Source organism: Diadema antillarum, unplaced genomic scaffold (genome assembly GCF_040938485.1).
Source record: "Diadema antillarum isolate AM-2024a unplaced genomic scaffold, OU_Dant_1.0 scf00000232, whole genome shotgun sequence".
In the NCBI taxonomy this organism is placed as follows: Eukaryota; Metazoa; Echinodermata; class Echinoidea; order Diadematoida; family Diadematidae; genus Diadema; species Diadema antillarum.
This window is the reverse complement of record NW_027271121.1, coordinates 154,884-175,056: the sequence shown is the minus strand read 5'-3', so window position 1 is coordinate 175,056 and position 20,173 is coordinate 154,884. Positions and strand designations below refer to the sequence as shown.

Below are 20,173 nucleotides of genomic sequence, written 5' to 3'. Positions count from 1 at the left end.
CTGGCTTTTTAGACTGTATAATTATAATGAACTGTCTTAACTAGAAAAGCACTCGGAGAGCACAGACTCCAGCCAAGCCAGCAACTCATTTCCACCCTTACACGTGTGCAATTTCCCAAAATAGAAGCCTTTTGTTTACGTTATTGCATGGCGCCTTGTCCGAGCAGAGCTAGCGTGCGCTTTAGTGCGCGTATGTAAACCTCCAGTACCCACAGCTTGTACCCCAAGTTCATTGATCTTATATGCAGAACGATGAAAAAAAATCCTTCAAAAATCTATAAAAATTCCTGGGTCACTACCAAAATTGAATGAGGTGTACCTTGTGTCAGTATCGACCTTTTATGCAAGTTTCATTTTAATCCATACTCAACTTTTTTAGTTTTTTTGCAAACTGACAAACCAATGCCGATGATCACTTAACCTCCTTCCTTGGCGGAGGTAATAAAAGCCATAGACTTGTAATATAAAAAAATAACACGAAAGTAATGAAATTCCTTGCATTTCTCTCGCTGTCATGGTGAAAAGATAACATCATGTAACATGTCTCTGTAGCAGGAGTTCAAGAAAGAAAATGAGTATTATAAAACTGAATTGTTGATAATCAGTTCATTGAAAATAGTTTCCATTAGCAATGAAAATTTTTCTAATCACCCCATGACCAGTTTCCCTTGTAGTGCTTTTAATCTCTAAGAAGATGTTGTATTCCCATCGTGTGACTGAGCATTGATGTGATTGAGAATTTCTTTCAAAACACGAGAATAGTAAAACTCACGTGTGTTGTTGTTGTTGATGTTGTCTTGTGTCTTACATAACAGGCTGGTTACCTGTGGCTTGTAGCCCTCTCGCTCATTGCCAGGACATACTGTGACGTATGGATGATACAGAATGGGACCGCCATAGAGAGGTACGTTGTGTGTGTGTGTGTGTGTGTGTGTGTGTGTGTGTGTGTGTGTGTGTGTGTGTGTGTGCCACATATATCTGTCTGTCTGTCTACCTGAATGTCTAGATTTCTGTTTTGCATGCGTTCATTAGTGATTAACATCTTGAATTTATTTTTCTTTTCACAGCAACATTAATTCCTCAGTGCGAGCTATATATGATCAGCTATTATGCTCTTCTGAAAGTAGAGTCTATTTAAGTATTCACTGTGATTATTTTAGGCAAAGATCAATTTGGGGAGACTTATAATGCATGGTAAATATCCATGCTAAATCAAAATCAATAAATTTGGATGATGATCTCTTGCTTCTATATTCGGGTAGGTACAAGCTGTATCATACGTGACATGCTGCTTCTGAAAATCACACTAGCAAGTGAGCTAAACATGTTGACTAAAAAGGTGTTATATACTGTTGAACTAACAGTACAGTTTGTATGTATGTGTCTCAAGAAAACCTGTTCATGCTCTGTTGAAAATGTAGAGTGTGTCAAAGTATTGCCTTTCTTATCAATATTTCAGTAACTGTCTCCATAATCACATATTACTGTTATGCACACCACAAAGTCTTTCTGTGCATATAACAGTGTACCCTTTCATAGCAACGCATAATGCTGTTTATTGTTTTCCTGTGGTCATTGTATGTACAGTTCCATCATCGGCAGAAATGTGGGTCTGTTCAAGAGGCACCTCTTCCGTTTTATCTATGCAATGCCGATGGTAAGCAATCTTGAGAGAATTCTTGAGATGATTAAAGGGCCCAGCAATATACTGCTCAATGTTTCATCAATTACATCATGCGACGCATGAGTATCATTACAGAGTATGAACCTGACTAAAGATTGCACAATGTCGTCCTTTTGTAGAGTCAGTGGAAACTTTTGAAATGAAAATAGTTGTGATGTATATATCTGCTTTTGAATGTGTATCTGTCACATAGCAAAATTGAATTCCTGTGATTTGAACAAAGTCCTCGCCCGGCAGTATCCTGTAATGTTGTGCCTAGTGATAGTGTCGTGGAAGCCATTACAAACATTTCTTTTAGTATTTTTCCACATACCTCTTTGTATACATACTGGAGACTTGGAAATGTTAGCCAGGAATATTTCAGAATGAGGACTAATGTTTGTCATCTTTTCTTTGCACCCGCTTTGTTGAATTGGCTCTATAAGTGGGAAAATGTATATAGCATAGATGTATAGATATATAGATGAATACATCTGTCAAAAGAGAACTGATAAATGATGGTTAACTGATAAATTTTGTTATGTATAGTTGGCCATAATATGTTTTATATATGTTCATTTAGTCGGTCAGTATTTACCTTTCCTTCAGTGGGAAGGATCCAGTGTTGACGGAACACAGAAATATGACAGTGTACCCACAGCCAACGTAATCTCATGTCAAAGTTCATGCAATACTTTACCAGCTTAAATTGCTTATTCAGTTAGATATATTCATCCTGTATTCTGTTGCCTTATAAACATTTATTCTGTATTTCATTTTTTTCCCCCACATTTTTAGATTTCCTTGGTGAATAACCTCCTCAAGGTAAGCTCTCAATTTTGAAACTTGTAAGATTAATCCAATTGACTTGTACATATTTAGAGACTGCGAGTCACTGGTGCAACAAAACCATCCAACAAGTTGGATAATTACATTGTACATTTCTGTATTCGTGTTATTGAATTGCGTTGGACTTTATGCCCCTTTTCCCCACACTACTAATTATGAAGGTATTGTGGTAGCTCCAAGTTAGCTAACATGAGATGGTAGAGGTGATGACAATATTGGATTGTTAAGAGTGTAAATGATGAAGGATAGTTTGCAGTAAGATTTGAATACATACAGGTGTATCTGTTCAATATCATTACATAGCATATCGTCGACAAGACCTCGTATCTACAAAATGTCAAATGTTCAGGAGAGCAAAAAAACATGGCAGCCAAAGCACTGTATCCAATGGGATAGACATTCCTTTGACATGCTGTGGTGGCTTCATTTTTGGGGTAACACATCTAGGATTTGGACAGGACATCACTTAACTAATTATCTGACCCGTAACCCAAAAAAGTCATTTTCACCAAAATTGCAGATACAAGGTCTTGTCACCCCAGCGACGATATATTTGTACTACTCTGTTTGAACACATAGCAGAGATACTTTTGAAACATTGCTATTATGAGCAGTTGACACACTAATGTACATTGATGATTTATTTCTTCTTTTTCTCTTCCCCCTCCCTACCCACCCACATTTAGTTTGGTCTTAATGAATTGAAGCTGAACTTCCGAGCCAGACTGACCAATCACTTGTATTCACAGTACCTAAGGTAAAAATTTGTGCATAAAAATCACAATTCTGTATCCAGAATTCTTGATATATTGTACATATGATATTGTATCACAACATCAAACTTGCAGGAGACATTCCTCTGTACACGACCTGTGTGTAAATTGTCTGAAATAGTGCTGAGTTGTCCCTGAGACTGAGTTAGCCTGGATCCTTCTGGAATAAAAGTCGGTATACCGACTTTTATTTTTTATCTCAAAATATTCCAAAGCAACTCATCATCCCAGCAAATCACATCAGCCAGATAAGTTTCTTGGTAGACTCTTTCAATATATATTGCAAGCAAGTATTGAATGGTGCAAGATGGGATCTCAAACCCTTACCAGAACTATGTTTTCATTTAAGTATAGAAATGTTCCTCCTTCAGGGGTTTCACACTTTAGGATGTTGTTTGTAAACACACATTCCTTTCATATTCAGGGGTTTCACATACTACAAAATGAGCAACCTGGACAACAGGATAGCCAATGCTGACCAGCTCCTCACACAAGACGTAGAGAAGTTCTGCAACAGTGTGGCTGACCTCTACTCCAACCTTAGCAAAGTAAGTGCTGTCGGAGACACTTATTCCATGATTGGTATCATCAGGCATATTTCTGACTAGACTTATGGAGCTGCAAGCTTACTCAAATCAGCCGTGAATGTCTGACTTGCAGTTAAGCAGTTCCTGGTTTGCACCCTAGTGAGACATCTGAACCAGTGTGGTGTGTTCATCACCATCTCATCCTCTCTGCTTAATAGATGCAAAATGACGTTCCTCAGATGGGACATAAAGTGGGAGGTCCCATGTGTGAGAGGTCCAAGTTACGCACATGAAACATGCCCCGTCTTTTCTTGCACACACACCAATGTGAAAATTCAGCGAAGTGGTCTGCTTAACATGCATTCAAGTGAACGGGCAAACAATAATGACCCCTCTTTATCTCGCTGTGAGAGTTGTAATCTGCAAATGGGAGCAAGAGGACAACAGCATTAAATACCATACATAAAAAAAGAAAATCTGAGCCTGTGTGTAGCAGTACATGTACATAATATGTCAAACTTCATGTAAAGCATAATAGAATAACCTGTTTTTTCCCCCAAAGTTGGTGCAAAAATGTCATTCTAAAGCACACATACACAATTGTAGCTTTAAGAAAAATTATTAGCTATGTGATGGGGAGAACCCAGGACTCCATGTTTCAATCAATATGTGGTCATTTGAATTCCGTTTGGTCATGGGCTAACTCCCAAAGCAGCGGCCAAGCTGGTTCAAATATCTTAGTAGTACCCGTGCAATTTATGCTGACTGCCAAATCTAAGGCCACAGAAATTCAAGAATATTTAAACTCCAGCATACTGTCAGATATTACAGCAATTCTCAGATGTACCAATATATCACAGACTGGAGCTCCATGCTCTTAAATAGTAAATCTTTTGTGTCATTCTTTTTTGGTTGTTGTTAAGAATGAGTGTTAATTGCATTTCCACTGTTACTACAGATATGAGCAGACTATCATTAAAAAAAAAGAAGATTATGTAAGGCAACAAAGGTGCTACTTGTTGTTCTACACTGCAGATTATTTGATTTTGATGCAGGACTAACAACAGCAATAACTTTGAATGTAGCATCATTCAGGATATGTCAAACAAACCTATAGCACATTACAATGCAGTTAACAGTGATATGGGCAATGCTTGACTGTCGACCATTCTGTGTGATGAAGTCAGAGATGAAACATGTGGTGCTGTATTTTCTCTCCCTAGCCTGTCCTAGACATCTTGATCTATGTGAGAGAGCTGACCCACTCCATTGGTGCCCAGGGTCCTGGCTTCATGCTCCTCTACCTGGCCGTCTCGGGGCTAGTTCTCACACGGTAGGAATTCATTTCCCCCCTTTTCCTTTGTTTAATTTGCCATGCTGAGGGGCACAAACTGCATATGGGGGGCCCCCCATATGCGTGGGCAAGCGCGTAAGCATTACATCCCATGTCCCATGATGGGCAGGCTGGTATGCAGTACACATACCGCGCGCTAAAGCTATGCTCAGCTCTTTTACTTTAATAAAACCTTTGTTGCTCTATGAGATAAAGCACCTATGAAATGCAAAGTTAGTCAACTAATTTCATACAAAGTTCAGTTTGTTCTGATCCAGTGCAGTATTGAAACCCACCTTGGTTACTTGAGCATCTCAGAAGACTTTTTTCCCCATCTTCAGCCATATCAATATCATCTTGTTCTATTCCAGTAACAGTGGCAAAGACTGCAAAGACATCTTGTCCTTTTCAATCATGTCCAGTGCTGTCATGCATTCTCATGTAGTCTTCCATCAATGCAGTATGGTAAAGTCAAGTCAAGTCAAGTCCAGTTTGATTTCCAAACTGGACTTTTGTGTGATGTCTTATTGTAATCAAATCCTACCTGATGTGATTTATATTTAATCCCTTTCAGTTTCCAATTTGTTGTACTCACTTTTAGAAAATACCAATTTGACATTTAGCATCTACCATTTCAACATCTTCCCCCAAACTGATGCGATCCTTACCCGCCTCCCATCACACCCCCCCCCCCCCCCCTCCCAGGCTGAGGAGACCGGTAGGAAGGATGACGGTGCAGGAGCAGCAGTACGAGGGCCAGTTCCGCTTTGTCAACTCCCGCCTCATCACAAACTGCGAGGAGATCGCCTTCTACCAGGGCAACAAGCGGGAGGAGAAGACCATCCAGGGTGCCTTCTCCAAACTGGTGAGGATGTCTTGGCTGCAGTCAAAAGACTGTTCATCTTCAAGTCATGTGCATCATTCGTGACCCCTTGTGTGCTTTCAATGCAGATTGGCACAGACACTCCCATAGCATTGCACACACTGTCCAAAGACTCTAGTTCAGAAAAGGTTAAAGCCACTGTCACCAAAATTTCATAAACTATAATGTCCATGAGCTTACTATCCACATTGGAAACCCCAAAGCTGCAGCAGCAGCAACAACGACAACAACAGCAACAAAAATCTGTTCGAGTTGAACTAAAAAGTTGTACAACTTTTTAAAGTAGTATGACATGAATGAGATGGGACTGTGACTAGCCCATGTGATATCATGAGAGAGGTATTACTGTTTGTATGCTGCAGGTATTTGTAAGGATTTGACTAATCTTCCTGTAAAGTAAAACATAAATGTGGCTCTATTTAATGAAGTCGCTTTCGTTTTTAGTTTGTTTGTATTTTAAAAATCATGAATACATATGAAATAGCTTACTAGTATATACATGTATACGTGAAATGAAGTAATTTGTGGTAGTTAGAAAGATGTACCTTGTTACTAATACTATAAAGAAATAGGTAGAGATGTATCATATGGACAAAAAAAGATAACAACTGAACCATTGTGCTCTATTCACTTTCTCTGTTTCAGGTGTCACACTTGCACAACTTCATCTTCTTTAGGTTTTCAATGGGATTTGTGGACAACATTATTGCAAAGTGTGAGTATCCTGTTTTTCTTAGCTTGCAATTGCCAGTAGTTGCCTACAAGTTATGTTAAAATACAGATGATGATGTGCAACTAGATTGTATTTTTAGTGTGTGTGTGTGATACATCATGATGTTAGGAAAGGAAAAGAGGAGGAAATTGAAAAGATGGGGTAGAGGAGGAGTAGGAGGAGGAGATGGAGGAGGAGGAAGAAGAGGAGGATGAGGAGAGGAGGGGTAAAAGGAAGAAATGGAGGAGGAGGTAGAGGGGAGGTGATGGAAGAAGAGGAGGATGAAGAGAGGAGGGGTAAAAGGAAGAAATGGAGGAGGAGGTAGAGGGGAGGTGGTGGAAGAAGAGGAGGATGAGGAGAGGAGGGGTAAAAGGAAGAAATGGTGGAGGAGGTAGAGGGGAGGTGGTGGAAGAAGAGGAGGATGAGGAGGGGAGGGGTAAAAGGAAGAAATGGAGGAGGAGGTAGAGGGGAGGTGGTGGAAGAAGAGGAGGATGAGGAGGGGAGGGGTAAAAGGAAGAAATGGAGGAGGAGGTAGAGGGGAGGTGGTGGAAGAAGAGGAGGATGAGGAGGGGGGGGGGTAAAAGGAAGAAATGGAGGAGGAGGTAGAGGGGAGGTGGTGGAAGAAGAGGAGGATGAGGAGGGGAGGGGTAAAAGGAAGAAATGGAGGAGGAGGTAGAGAGGAGGTGGTGGAAGAAGAGGAAGAGGGGGAGGAGGGGGAGTGGTAATAGGAGGAGAAGGAGGAGGAAGAAGAGGATGGTAACTGATGATAATCATGATGAAGATGTTGGTGCTAACTTTCTTGTTCTTGTCAACACTAATGACGCTGCTAACTGTGACCATTGCCAGTGTTGTTTAGGCACTAAGAGAAATGACTGGGCACACAGTTCCTTCGTTACATTCCTTCCAAAATTAGACATTCGTTCAGTATGTTTCATAAAAGCGTGAGATGATATTGCCAGATTAAAGCCATACACTGAAGACATCAACCGCTGTTCCGAACCGAGTCCTTCTCTCTTTTCTTCCTACCAGATATTGCCACTGTTGTTGGATACCTAGTGGTCAGCCGTCCGTTTCTCAACCTTGCTCACAAGCCATTCCTGACCTTGTCACACTCAGAAATGATGGAGGTAAGAGAATTGTATTATAAGCAAAGCCATAGTGGGAAATTGATAATGAGGTTAGAATATTTTCAGTCAAGTCTGATATACTCTCTTTTGTGTCTTTGATGATGCCAGAAAGTTTTCAAAAGTTTTGGGGTTTATCATCACTGTCAAGATAAAAAAGAAAAAAAAAAGAGAGAAGAAATACCAGAAAGAATAGCAAAGAATCCATTCTTCACAATTCTTTTTTGAAAGCTTCAAGCAATCTTTGACAATTTTGAATTATTATATTATGTTGTATCAAATCTTTGTGATAGTGCTGTGGTGAAGTTTTCAGGGAGACAGATACTGTGTCTACTTCATTTTGGCACCTCAGCCCTAAAGGTTGCTACACCCGTTACATTTTAGGATTGTCAATTTGTTTCACATCGCGATATTGCAATTAACGAACAGCTACCGAGAAATTTTCTTAGTACCTGGTCCAGGTGTGCTACATGAGGTGCAGATACACCGGATAGATATTAGACAAAATCCATAAAGGTCAAAGATCACTGAACTTTGGCTAAAATTGGCATTTTCAGTTATAATTTCACCATGAAGTGTCCAATGGTAATATGATTCAGGGTAGAAAGAAGTAAACAATAATTTTTGTTTAATGAAATGAAAGGGGATAAAGGTCAATGGTCAAGGTAAGAATTCACTGTACTTTTGTAAAAAGCTGTCATTTCCAGCCACTCCTTCAGCTGGGAGTGTCCAGTTGTAATGTGAATTAGGGGACATGTTACAAATAAATTGAACATTATTTACATACACATGATAGCGGTAGGAGGTCAAATGTCATGGTCAAAGGTCGCCTGAATTTGGCTACAATAATTTTATTTTCTTGCCAAAAATTCAATTAGGCATATGTCCGGTCATACTTACATTTCGTGTAATGGATGAAATGAGTTGGAAAATATTTCCCATGTGCAGCAAGGAGTAAATGTCAATCATTGGTCAGTGGTCAAGATTAGCGAGATACACATATCAAAATGTAACTGCAAAGCTTACTTATGGCAGATACAGTGATAGCAGGGGAAGTGGAGGCATCCCAACTGACCGTGTGCCGTAGTCAAATTGCTCGAGATATTTTTATCATTTAACAAATATTTGAAATGGTATATCTGTCGGAAATGTGTACCTGAAAAGTTTGTTAGAAGCAGTCCTTTACAAGCACTACAAAAATGAAATATAAAAAATAATAAATAAAGAATAATCCAATGCTCATGTTAGTCCATAGGTCATTTGATTTCTGGACTAAGCATCTGATGTCTATGTGTCGATTCAAAATAGTCTTCAATATCCTTGATCCCAGTGCTCCACAAGTTATGTTTCAAATCAGATATCAATATCAGTTATGCGTTTTACATGCTCTATTCTATTTTGTTGGGGGTAAGCAATCCAGTTGCAACATAACTATTTTTCCGAAAACATCCTGGATACGCCATCCATTTACATGACACCGATGCTCGATCTTTGTTACGTCTGTTTTCTGTCATGTTTCGTGTTTTTTTTTTTTTTTTTTATTTCACTTTGACCACCAAGCACAATATGATTGGGTCATGCTCTGCTTCAGTCATAATACAGTGTATGTGCTTTTGATTTTGCTATTCTCATTACTGTGGACTGAATTGCATTGTTTTCTTGAATACATGGGTATATCTTTTATTTCATTATTATTATTTTAATAGACTGACCTGAAAATGAGAAAAACACCTTTTTTCTTTACGTTTTGCACTTAACTTCTTTTCTGTTTGTAATACTGCATGGTGTGATGTCATGCTACAGTTGTATACCAAAGGTGGCACTGCAGTAATCTCTTCATTTATTTGCGATGTATCGTGCATCTAATCCGGGTTTTCATTTCCTTGAGGTGACAAGAAGTACACATAATCTCAAACTCAAGTCGAACAACGTAGATCAGGTTTTCTCATCTTGATTCACACTTTTCCAATAACTAATGATGTGTAGCCACGGTGATGGGTCTGTGCACAATTCTCGATGAAAACACTGCAACTGTCAACGACAAAGTAATACTAGAAAGTAGTTTCATCATGTTCCGATGCTGGAAAATGTATGTCATTTTGTGTTTAGCACTTCATCACTTAATTGTCCTGTGAGACAGTATTAAAACTGGATATCTATCTAGAGGTAAAATGGGGGGGGGGGGGGGGGGGGGGGGAGGGGTGGGAACTTGAATATTGTCACTCTCTTCACAGCCTAGCTTTAACAGAAGGATAACCTTCAGTTTTGAGAGTGAACATTTTTCTTTATACAATATTACAGGATAGAATATTTGTGCAGAATGTAAACTGACATTATGCAAATTTGATTTCTCTTGTCTTGTTTTTATTTCAATTTGGTACTTCTGCAGCTCTATAAGAACATGTTATATCTGTTGGTATTTCTTTTATTTTTTTTTATCTCCCAAGAAAAGGATGTCCATGCTTTTTATTTGTCAAAAATCTTGAGATCCTGTAATGTCAATAGCTTTACATCCTCCGTAATTATCATTCTTATTTTTAAAGAGGGACAGTTTGGACATCATGCTTTTTGTAACAGCAAGGTTCAAATTTGCAGCAGTTTATATTCACATATATATGTATAATGCTGAGCATTAACTAAATCACTTTGTCGACAAATCATGTGTATCTATGTCATAGCTGAAACGGGAAACATGCTTGCGCTAAAAGTGTGCTTGAGACAGTGGGCATTCTGTAAATGGGAGACTACAAAAATAGATACATAAATACGGGTAACTCCCATCATACTGCAGCCCTCAGGACTGGTAGTTTTCTTTTATTATATGGAATCTTTGTTATAGCAGAACAAATAAAGAATGTAATGAGATGTAGATAGTAAATTCAGGACCTCAATTTGTACTTCATTTTAAAGAAGTTTTGTTGTAAATGTACTTGTTATAATGGGAGTGCACTTTATCATTGACTGCTTTTCTTTTTCTTATTCTTTCATTTGATATGGTTTGCTCTAAACCATTTTCACCACAGGGCAGTTGGGTTTTTGTTGATGTTTTCAATATCATGTAGAGTTTGCTAATCTATGATTATGTGCATTGACAAGATAAAGGAATTATGAAGATATGGGTGTATATGGTAAGCAGCAACACGGTGTACAGTATTGGTGGAGATGAGAATTGGGCTTTTAACTTTTTGCGAGATACTAAGAAAACACTTATTATATAGTACAGAGCATACCATTTTAAAAGGAATTCAAAGTTTATTTGATGAAAATTGGGTTTGGAATGACTGAAACATCCAAAAACAAAGTAAAACAAAGCGATCGTAATAAAGTGTGGGTCCCACATTTTATTAGAATTGCTCTTTTTTGGATATCTCAGCCATTTCAAAACCAATTTTCATCAAATAAACGTTGAATTCCTCATAGAATTACATGCTCTTTCATATTTCATAAAAGGTTTCTCATTATCTCACCAAAAAATGCTAGAAACCTGAAATTAGATCTCAACCAAAACTGTAAGATCCCTTTAATATGCACCACCACAAGTACATGACGAACTAGACATGCTATCTCTCTCTCTTGCATGGTTGTGTGTCAAGAATTACTATCGAGCTGGGCGCATGCTGGTGCGCTTGGCCGAGGCCATCGGCCGCGTGGTCCTGTCTGGCCGCGAGATGACCCGTTTGGCGGGGTGAGTCAGCGATCGAGCAGCGCCAAACTGGCGCAAGAGCTCGAACCATCGGAAAGTATGCCTTCATCGCTACATTAAAAAAGCACAAAAGAATGTTATTGTACCCGCTTATATTCACATGTCATAAGGCAGGCTATAAGCAATGCATCCTATATTAAGCTACATAAAGCTACATACAAGAAGCGCAAAATCCATATTTTCAACATTCATCATCTGACACTAATACTCAGTAGCTTCCCGTAGCTCAATGTGCATGGAGAAATAAGGCAATAAGGCCTTTTAGCAGCTTTTGTTGTAGAAGCCATTGAAAGGGAATCACTCTCAATACTGTTCCTTCTTAGTTCTGATATCTTTTTTGATCTTCACTGTGTACGTTATTAACGAAGTGCGGTGTTTTAGTTGTCTTCAACAATCAATCCAGAGACTGCTTTTCATCAAACCTTTCCTTGTAATCTTTGAATCAAAAAGACCCCTGTCAGCCTAAAGGCCAGTTTCAAATGTGTCATACCTTTGGTGAAATACCCGTTAAGAATCCAGTCTTCAAGAATCTCCATTCTTTTTTGCAAATACATTTATAATCTCGACAAAACAAAGGTATTTTTAGTCATAGACATTTTCAGTGGCATGTGGTTTATTTTTTTGATGTAATGCTTTCCCCAAAAGCGCAACCAAATGCCTATCAGAGAAAACAACTGAAATTTACAGTCTAGATGAATACAAAACATTTCGCTTTGCACTTTTCATGTGATCACAGACTGCATGTGAAGACAAGATTATCAGATAATCAGAACTATCAATGAAACCTCACATCACTCTCACATTGCTCAGCTGTAGTCTATGGTCTTTGTATTTATCAAGGGTTTTTTATGGCACTTTCTCTTAACTTTTCTTTTGCATGTGTCATGTTCAAAGTGCTAACAAATTGCATGGTATTTTGCTCATTTCACCACACTATTAGCCCCACCCCACTTCCCTTTCATGTACTAACAGTAAGTGTACCTTTCCATTAACCATTTTGCTAACATCAGTGAGTGTGCAGAAAAACCACCAAGCAAAAATGGATGAGGAGAGAGCTGTAAAAGTTGATTAAAGTATTGGTCATTCAGTCCCATATAACCGTGTCCATCTGAATTCTGCACCGCACTGGTGTTATATCACCTGAGAATCAGAAGGCCATTAATGCTTGCTCTTTTTTTTTCAAGTCTGTGGAGCCAGGCCCTTCTGCTTTTAAACTGATGATATAAATTAGACATCATTCACTGTCCTTTTCTGCATGACAAAGAAATGCTCTCTTTCTTTGTATGTACACCAGTGGTGTCTGTCCGTGTGTCTTCATGTCTGTGTGTCTGTGCTTTCATGTGTTTTGACTCGGAATACATATCATTCCTGATACTTTCTACTCTATGCAGGCTTGAATATATTGTCTTCAGTGCAGAGTACAATATCATACATCAACTCCTTTTTCTGCCCACATCAGTATGTACAGGAGACCAAGCTTTTTCCTCTAGTCCGTTTTCTTGAAAAAAGGGGGTAGTAAAATGTACAAGAATATGAATCTGAGAATGGGCCTGGCTGATGAAAATCAAGGATCCTACCGAGATGGTTTCATGTTCCCTTCATTATGTCCCCCCCAAAAAAACTATTGCTTTTGTCCCCTGCTAGGAGTACTATCAGGCGGGACGCATGCTGCTACGCATGGCCCAGGCCGTGGGACGACTGGTCCTCTCTGGTAGAGAAATGACCAGGCTGTCTGGGTAAGTCTGGCCCCTGGACCCTGGGGGAGCTCTTCTTCCCTGTGCCTGCTATCCTGTGTTTTCACTGGAACATTTTATCTGGGGAGATTTTATTCACTGACAAATTACAGGGAACTGTGCAAGCATGTCTTGTGTTTGAAGTGTATCTGCTATTTCTACTTCTTACAAACGTGTCTATACAGTCTGACCTCGATTATAGGGCCATCTCTTATCCGGAATTCTCAAACATCCAGATGTTTTCTTGCTATGAGGATGAAAAAAAAGTTTTTTTTCCAAACTTGACTAAAACTTAGAATCAGATATACAGTGTAATTAGAATGACCTGTTATGAGGAAATATATCCTTGAAGAAAAAAAGAAATGTTGATGACCTTAATACCACAAAAGCTAGCAAAATATGTATTTTCACAAAGACATAACTTCCTATTTCAGGATACTGATTTCTAAGCAAATGGTTACACATTATTTTTCCAAGATCTATTTTCTTGTAGAGCTGTTGTGTATATATGCTGTTAGCTTAAAGACCCTGAAAGATGAGGGACGTTTGGTAATGGTAATATGAGCTGCTTTGCCAAAATTGTGCTCTGATTTCAAAAAAAGTTACCTGTGTTATATTACTAATCCTACTGTGTTTTTTCTGTGAAATCATCTTGTCCGCACTTAATAAGTGCCATACTAACTGTATCAAGACCTCTCCCCTTCCCTTGCTTAGTGTCTGGTAACATTCATACAATAGTTTGAGTTATTGTGTTATGGACATTGATCCCCCCAACCCCCCCCCCCCCCCCCCCTTCCTTCATCTGGGAAATTAGCCACCCATCATTATCTTCCTATCTATCCATCCATTCAACCATCTGTCTATCCATCCATCCATCCATACATTCATTCAGCTGTATCGTAGTCAAAATCAACTTAGGACGCCACTTTGAAACAATATAATGGCAGACTTCCATTAAGAATTTAAAAAAGTGGGAAAAGTTAATTTTTTTTTCAATGTAGTCTCCTGTTGTTGAGAGATAGTTTCAGTGCTATGTGATTCTAATGGTCCCATTTGGTCGACTTCCACTACAGTTTGTGTTCTATGCCTGAAATATTCATATCCTCAACCCTAACACTTCACCCATACCCCAAATCTAAACCATAGTGCTTGTCCAATTTGATAACCCAAATTGAACACTTGACCAAAGCTCATCATCAAAGTTTATTTCTCCATCGAATCTCTATGACAAAATCTAATCACTCATTATTTAATTCTCTCACTGTTCCATAGTATCATGCATCAGTTACTATAATAATGACTGAACCAATCAATACAGGAGACTTTAATCTTTGAAGTTTTAGGCCCTGCATGATATTAGAGTGTGCATGATTGAACTTTAAATTTCAGTTAGGAGTAGCATGTCCATCAAGATATGACAATACATGGAGGAGACATGTAGGAGCATCCTACTCTGGGAATATTTACTCATAGTACGCTGGCTTTGCTTGATTGAGAAGATTTTGAAATTTTGGAGTTTGTTAGCATTCCAGCTGCACAAGGCGAATTCTCCCATGTGCTGAATGCATGGCTAATTTTCCCCTGTGCTAAATGCATGGATATTATTCAAAGATGTAATCATTGTTTTAGTCAATGCAATTCCTTCTAATTAGCTTTATGAGAAGCTCTATTGTATAATGGATAGCTGTATGTAGTTTGATATGTTTGAAAAAAAAATAGTTTATTATCGATCATTCAACTGTATTAATAATCAAAAGCTAAAATGATATACTTAAAAAATTTTGAAAAGTATTATAATTCAATTTCATTCAAGCACATTTTGAGACAGGGTATATGACAAATGTATGCTAACATTCACACTAGTCTCTATCATCTGACCTTGAAATTTATCCCCAAATCACCAAACAGCTTCACCCTGAGAGTGACAGAGCTGATGACCGTCCTGAAGGACCTCAACAACGGTCACTACGAGAGGACCATGCTACGAGAAGACAAAGGTCAGTGTGTGTCCAGAGTAGAAGGCCGTTGGGTCATTCTAAGGTCACTATAAAAGTTTACTGTGTTTGCATGTTTGTGTGCAAGTGTGTGTTTGTGAGCACGCGATCACATGATTTTGATTTGTTTTCTGCAGATAGCTATTTGATATTACTGTAAAAGTGGATATTTTCGCGCGAGTAATTTTTCGCGCTCGGCGGGGTAAGAAGAGTTTCGCGTGTTTTTAATTCCGCGGAATCAAGTCATCAACTGCTGGAACTGCTGGAATAATTATTATTATTATTATGTATGGCAAACAAAAATATTCGCATGCTTTTATTTTCGCGCTAGTTTCGGGTTCGCGCGAAATGCGCGAAAATTTTAACACCGCAAAAATGTCCACTTTTACAGTAGTATGTATCAAATCAAACTGTACGCTCAAATACTTTGAAGGCAGAACAGCAGTAGTCTGTGACAAACATGCGCTGCACACACTCCTCATGTCTTAGCAAACCACATCATCAGTCAGAAATATATCCACGAATTTGAGAAAATTTTGAATTCCTTCTCAAATATTATGGACAAGAGCGTATTTATCTCTAAGTTGTATTCATGGAACAAAATTTCTATAACCTTTTTATTTGTAATATTGTATAATTGTGTTATTGTATAATCATTATGGGCTTAAACATAATTTGATCTGTAATTTTCATTGGTATTTTATGCTATGACTTGTTTGTAAAGTGCATTAAAATTCATTCAAGTTTGAAATGTGCTATGTAGAAACTTGCTATTATCATAATCATTATCATTATTATTATTATTACTTTTGCCAAGGGAAGAGGTTATGTTTTCATCGGCATTTGTTTGTTTTGTTTGTTTGTTTGTCTGTGTGCAAAATAACTCAAAAAGTTGTTAACGAATTTGGATGAAACTTAAAGGAAAGGTTGAGAATGACAGAAGGAACAGATGATTAAATATTGGTAGTGATCCGTTAATTTTCATGGATTGTTTAAAAGGATTTTTGATATTTTGGCAAGTAGGGTTAATGAACTTGGGAGTTCAAGCTACGCATTTTTTAAAGGTTTGCATACGTGCACTTAAGTGCGTGCTCTAGTTTCTGTTAGGGCGAGGTGTGCCGCGCAGCTGGAAGTTGATGACGTAACAGAAGGACTCTGTATTGGGAAATCGGGTGATTTTCGGCATGCATATGTATGGGAGGAAATCACTGATCTCTATGGAAGAACAAGATCAGTGGTGGAAATGAGCTGCTTGGCAGAGGTCTGCACTCTCAGAGTGCTTTTCTAGTTATTATTATTATCATTATTATTCATTGTTCATAGATGCCAATGGTGAGAATGGGCGTGAACCCCTCATCCCTGGAGGAGGCCAGCTGGTACATGCTGACAACATCATCAAGTAAGGATTGATGGCAGAAATCTGTCATGTTTTATTTCTCATTCCCCATCTCCTTAATGCCTTGATTTATACATCATTGACTTTTCTCTGTCACAACTAAATCCTGTAATTTTTTTTCAGGCAAATATCACAAATTTTATGTTATAACATTGAAACTTTTAAAGATGACTGATATTAGCAAAGATTGTAGATTTTTTATGATTGCTTAGCAGTTGCAGATAATGTCAAACCAAGCCTTTTACAGTAAAATAAGTAAGAGGTTATTTAACCTGTTCTGTACGGAATTCTGAAATTTCTATAGACTTAATACACAGGCCACCAGGTTCCCGTATGGAAAGGGTTAAATGAGATCTGTTATACGTTCTAAATGAGGAATTTATGATCATTTAGAAAACAAATATTGTGTTTGATGAGTGGCTAGAGTTGACACAGAGAGAAATGAGAAAAGCTCTTCAAAGAAACAGATGGACATCTGTGCAGATGGAATGTAGCAGGAATGTTTTTCTACTCTGCAGCTGGGACAAGATGGCTGATATTTTTGAGAGATTTCAGATGGTAGCATTGATTGATTGATTTTGTTGAAGGGAGGAGGGGGAAAAAAAAGGAAAAAACACAGACAATTTGGGAATAGAGAAATATTTGTTTTGATTTGTTTAATCACAGGCCCTATCAGGTTTTCTGCCATTTTTAATAATCTATTGAACAATACAAAATTACTACTAGAAATTACTTAATATATTAGTGTGTGTGTATATTTCTTTGTGTGTGCGTGTGTGCTAAGAGAGGTAGGTACAGTGTAGATAGAGAGATAAAAAAATAGACATATAAATAGATGAGGTGATATTACATACACATATAATGCCATAGTTTTAAAGAAAACTCTGTCTTGTCTTATGGTGACCAAGGTTTGAGCAAGTACCACTGGTCACCCCAAACGCCGACGTCCTGGTGAAAGAGATGACCTTTGAGGTGCCCTCAGGGGTCAACGTCCTGGTGTGCGGACCCAACGGATGTGGCAAGAGCTCCCTCTTTAGGATACTGGGAGAGGTATATATCGTGACAGGATAGATTTACACTGTACATATAGATATGTTTATGTCCATGTGATATACATACATTTACATATATATCTCACATCTGCTTTTATGTGTCTAAACATTCATATGCAGGTATATTTGAGAATGGAGAATGATATATGATGTTATATATTATGTACATTATCATCCAGACAAGGAAACTTGGGCAAGCATTCCACTTTGTCCCTTGTGGTGAGAGGGATACTTGTGAGAAAAAGGAAACATAAAATTTAGACTGACAGATTGTCTACAGTGCCACATTGTCTTCACTGCAAGAAAGTACTGTATACGCCGAATATTTCGCGAGGTGTTTATTTTCGCGAATTTCGCGAGTCACGTGCTATTCGCGAAATTAAAGACACGCGAAAATATTGACTCTGATCCCAATGTGAATGTGACGTATGCTTGTACACTTCTCCGTTCAGTACAGGACTCCACGATCGCGAATTTAACCACTCGCGAAATCGTTGGGAATTCCCAATTCGCGAAAATTTAGACTCGCAAGATATATGGCATATACAGTACATTGTTTGATATCTCTTGTGATAGCACTTTTTGTAGGGTTTGGTAAAAGAAAGAGAAATCTTTGTTTAGTGTGCTCAATATCACTCTTCTGATCTTGACCAAAATGTAGACTGTTGTTTCTTGTGGATTTTTTAAAGATTATTTTTGTTTTTTATTCCAAATAGATAAATACTTAGAAGGTTAATGTTTGTACAACCTCATAAGAAATAAAATATATGTGCTCATATTTTTTCCCCAAATTATCCATTTTTTATTTGTATGACAGCTGTGGCCTCTGTTTGGAGGTAAGATGACCAAACCCGATGGCAGGAAGCTCTTCTATGTACCTCAGGTGAGTTGGGCATCTCGCCTGTGAGATGTGATCAGAAAGATAGGTGATGGGTTTCCATAGCAATCGTGGAGATGTGATATGAATATTCACATTCACCCCAACCCAATGTTTCCAAAACCTATATGCACCTCAGACTGCTAACTTTCTGCATAGTTACTTGCATGTAGTTACTTCACTCTATTATTAACAGTAGAAAAGGTGACACTTGTCATGACAAATGAAATCCATGAGTCACAAAGGAGTCACTATTTCACAAATTTTGACTGAACTATAATTGCCCTCATGCTTTAATTGAAGCACCTCAACAACAAATTCCTTCCTACTCCGTGTGATTTTCCTGTGGCCCTTTTGTATATATGTGAATCTCTATCAAGAATAATGGGAAATGATTCAGTGTTTTGCTCTGTTGCCATGTGGTAGAGGCCATACATGACCATAGGCACGCTGCGGGACCAGATCATCTACCCTGACACCAAGGGCGACATGCTACAGAAAGGCATCAGTGACGCCGACCTGGAGGATATGATCGCCAAGGTAGGTATCCCCACGTGATTCCTCTTCCTCCTCTTCCAACTTTCCTCCTCATCTCCTCTCCTTCTCCCCTTCCGAGGGAGGGATTTCCGAGGAAGACATTTTGTCGCTGTTTGTTTTGTTCTGAAAGCAAAGGCTGGTGTCACTGACGTTCTGATATCTGTGAGAATCCAGACTATTGATGGTGATATAGTCACACGCTATTGCCTGCAAGTTAGAGGTAACTCTGTCAGGTTTGATGCCCTTTGGAAAGCACTTCTGATTTTGTGAAAGGGCATGGAAGTTTTTCATGAATTTGTTTGTATTATAATTCACTGATGTTTGGCATATTTACCTGTACTTTGATTACTTAAAAGTTTAGCAGATTTACAGAATGGAGAAGAAACCTTTATTTTTAATTTGCATGAAAATCAGATAGTTTTTGTCGCTGATAGCTAAGTTGGCAGGAGTGAAATTTTACATTTGGTAGACAATTTCAGAAGTATCTTGATTCCTACCTTTAAGATTCAAAGTGGTCAAAGTTATAGATGAGATGTTATGATTGTAGTGGTCAGACCTTGAGATGCTGTCTAACATGTCACACACAGGTCCAGCTGGCCAACATCCTGGAGAGAGAAGGGTCATGGGATGCTGTCCAGGACTGGATGGATGTCCTCAGTGGAGGGGAGAAGCAGAGAGTGGCTGTAAGTATGCCAGGAGGAGTTGGAGATGATGCTGGTAGCGATGACTTTGATGGTGGTGAAGATGATGGTGGTAATGGTGATGATGATGATGATGGTGATGGTGATGGTGGTGGTGATGGTGATGGTGATGGTGATGGTGATGGTGATGGTGATGGTGATGGTGATGGTGATGGTGATGGTGATGGTGATGGTGATGGTGATGGTGATGGTGATGGTAATATTGATGATAATGATGGTGATGATGAGGGTTTACAAATCACAGTGGGTCAGTAATGTCAACCATATTCCACATACCAAACATTTCATACTGAATATGAAATGTACATATGAAAAG

General features: G+C 38.6%; 1 protein-coding gene across 1 annotated transcript in view; it reads left to right on the top strand.

Moving 5' to 3' along the window:
• The window catches only part of LOC139724835 (ATP-binding cassette sub-family D member 3-like), a 32,142-nt gene that overhangs the window by 8,795 nt on the left and 3,174 nt on the right, over positions 1 to 20,173 (top strand). Inside the window, exons 5-20 of the mRNA XM_071635960.1 lie at positions 816 to 904; positions 1,588 to 1,657; positions 2,462 to 2,488; positions 3,199 to 3,269; positions 3,710 to 3,833; positions 5,036 to 5,145; positions 5,851 to 6,010; positions 6,674 to 6,743; positions 7,770 to 7,867; positions 11,458 to 11,549; positions 15,209 to 15,297; positions 16,618 to 16,693; positions 17,599 to 17,740; positions 18,560 to 18,625; positions 19,046 to 19,159; positions 19,744 to 19,839. Coding sequence (XP_071492061.1) covers positions 816 to 904; positions 1,588 to 1,657; positions 2,462 to 2,488; positions 3,199 to 3,269; positions 3,710 to 3,833; positions 5,036 to 5,145; positions 5,851 to 6,010; positions 6,674 to 6,743; positions 7,770 to 7,867; positions 11,458 to 11,549; positions 15,209 to 15,297; positions 16,618 to 16,693; positions 17,599 to 17,740; positions 18,560 to 18,625; positions 19,046 to 19,159; positions 19,744 to 19,839 — 1,494 coding nt within the window. The remainder of the gene's footprint in view (positions 1 to 815; positions 905 to 1,587; positions 1,658 to 2,461; positions 2,489 to 3,198; positions 3,270 to 3,709; positions 3,834 to 5,035; positions 5,146 to 5,850; positions 6,011 to 6,673; positions 6,744 to 7,769; positions 7,868 to 11,457; positions 11,550 to 15,208; positions 15,298 to 16,617; positions 16,694 to 17,598; positions 17,741 to 18,559; positions 18,626 to 19,045; positions 19,160 to 19,743; positions 19,840 to 20,173) is intronic.